The 2,713-nt window shown below is 46.6% G+C and overlaps 1 protein-coding gene across 1 annotated transcript; it reads right to left on the reverse strand.

The window, feature by feature from the left end:
* Positions 1–414: 414 nt before the first annotated feature.
* LOC125528606 lies at positions 415–2,707 on the reverse strand (the record flags this gene model as incomplete). Its single annotated transcript, XM_048693053.1, is given in 3 exon segments — positions 415–1,054; positions 1,290–2,210; positions 2,299–2,707. Coding segments are annotated over 3 exon segments (1,461 nt in total). The 5' UTR covers positions 2,332–2,707.
* Between the last annotated feature and the right edge of the window lie 6 nt (positions 2,708–2,713).

The raw sequence follows: 2,713 nt of genomic DNA on the forward strand, positions 1-2,713 counted from the left end.
TCCACAAACCCTCAGCTTGCGAGCCAGTCATCGATGGCTACAAGTGTTTAATGGAGTAGTTTCTATACAATTGAATTCTACATGCACGCTTATTGATATACTCCGTATCTTATTACTGTAATTGTTGCAAGGTTTCAGCGATAGATTAAATCCAGGCATATACAGTACTAAATGCAGGACCACTGAAGTCATGCAACGAGCCACATTGCAATCTTGCACGTTAAAGGAAGCATCAGAAAACAGAATGCTGAGGACACTGAATCAAAGGGTAAACAAAAGTGCAACAACGGTAACACCGAATTACAGAGTTCAGCAACTCCTTTCAACTACATAGAGTAAGTAGGGCATCACCTTAAAGAAAAAATGCAGAGGATAGGTCACCAGCAATTCCACACCTTTGCCAGTCTCTCCTGCTGCTGCTTTGAATTTACGGGGAGACAAAAGTGTAACAGCGGTACGCAGTTCAGTAGCTCCTTCCATCATGGTGATGCCATATGATTCACATAAAACAATAGATCACTGTAATCCAATGTCACTCATTTTTCAATTAGGACCGGAAGTGAACCACGGCATGAAGATCCATTCCCAGTTCCTCTATAACATGTTGCCTCTCCTCATCAGTCCGTGGATACCTTGTCTTGGGATCCGAGTCACTACAGCACTTCCACACCATCCTGTCATGAAGAGATATCTCCTCCATGTTCACCGCAGCTACCATGACACGCCTGACGTATTGAATGAAGTTATCATCGGCTTTGGAGCCATAGATGGTGAGCTTGGCAAGATTCTTATGCTTGAAACTGGAAACAGATGGCTTCCACTCTACGTTTCCGTTGTCGCAGTAACCACTCGCCTTCCGGTGCTCCTTGTCTGTCACCATGATGCACCAATGATCCCATACTGTGATGCATAGCTCCTTCAGGACGGGTGCGGTTTCAAGAATGAACATTGTCCAAGCAATATCACATCCTTCAGGAAGGTTTTCCAGATTCACAAGCCGCAGTTTGCCAAGAACAGGCGTGAGCAGTTTCGGACATTCTGGTAGAACCGAAATCTGGGAAAGAAGAAGCATATCAAGAATAGAGTGCAAGCTGCACACAAAAACAACGTTCTAGGGTAGTAGAGAAAAATCACTAAAGTCATTACTGTCACATATAACCATATCATAGCCTGGGAAAGAAGAAGCATACTAAGAATTGAGTACAACCTGCAAATAGTTTACATTCTAGGATGGCAGAGAAGACAACAATCATATATAGTGTTGAAATAAGGCAGATGCAATTGAGTACCTTTTCACTTCGAAAATTCAGATGCAGTTCGCTTATGGAGGGGAAATTAGCAAGGAGCTGGCTCAACTCTAGACACCTGTCTGAGCGGACAGCAATTTTCGCGAGGCTTAGCTTTGAAAGCTGTGGGACGAAACCAAAAGCCAGGGGCTCATCATCGTAAGAGCACCAGTTATTATAGGTCACTTGTTGGAGTTTCGGTAGCCAGTTGAGCACAACTTTCTCAAACTTCCCGTAGTTGATCTCGAGGTCAATGAGTTGAGCATGTTCTAAACACAGCACAGAACGGATCCCTGAGTCACAGTAGGACAATCGCAAAGATTGCAACCGCTTGCAAGTGGTCAGGACGTTGGGGATGTCACCTTCACCAAATCGCATATTTTGCAGCCATAGGCGCGTAAAGCCAGCGAATGCATCCAGACAATCAGCAAGGATAGTATTGAAGCATTTGGCAAAGTCGACGAGATCGGCAGGTGTGCAATCCGCGCAAGCCTTCTCCGTCATGAACTCAATTTCAGCTTTCTGGACCTTCCGGGTTGCCATGGCGTGGGCAAAAGATTTGCCAACAGAGAGAACGTCATAATGCCTCAAGACCATTCTGACATTAAGCTTGCGGATGGTGATTCCTGGGCTCCTCATCCACAAGATGTTATCCGTTACCTTAGCGACAGCGCCATTGACCCTAGCCACATCACGGATGCCAAATTTATGGGAGCTATCGGGATCAGGGACGAGCGAACCAACATCGATAACAATCTGTGAGAACATGGCGGGGAGCTTCAGCATTTGCTTCGAGAGGATGCAGGCTCTGAGGGCGTCAAACGTCTCCACCCTCTCCAGGATATTGAGAAGAAGATCATTGGGCAGCCTGCTAAGCCTGTCTCCGTTTGCTTTGCAAGCAGCGTCTTCGTTGCAAGTTGCTTTCTGCATTGGATTTAGCAGGAAAAAAACAAGAAAACAGTAAATCAGCCCTGGAGGATGAATCGAAGTGAAGGACAGAGAAAGAACTTACATTGCGGCTGCGGCGACCCTTCTTGTTCTTCATGGCTGATCCGCTAAAGTAAAAGAACTGGCCTTTCAGAGATGTGATTGATGTTGCTTCTTTGATGGGCGACTCCTCCCACTCCTCTGTTTATTCAGGCCGGCGGATTAATCGCCGTCTCCCCTCCAAAAGGGAGGAGATTTTTAGAGGAGAGGGAGAAGGATCCCGGTTACAACTTCTCGGCACATAGATTAGTAAAAATTGCTGTGCGCTTGGAAAACAAACCGAAATCAATCTCTTTTCTGCCCCGATTGCAGAAGGAAAAGGACTCTTCCGCCTCCGTCTCCGTCTCCCTTGAGATGATTCCGCAGAAAACGCAATAAGACATAATAACGCGGGGGGTTGGGTGTCGGAGGGGATGGCGGGGGCCGCCCGCCCGAACGGA

The sequence above is a fragment of the Triticum urartu genome, unplaced genomic scaffold (genome assembly GCF_003073215.2).
Source record: "Triticum urartu cultivar G1812 unplaced genomic scaffold, Tu2.1 TuUngrouped_contig_4986, whole genome shotgun sequence".
Taxonomy (NCBI): Eukaryota; Viridiplantae; Streptophyta; class Magnoliopsida; order Poales; family Poaceae; genus Triticum; species Triticum urartu.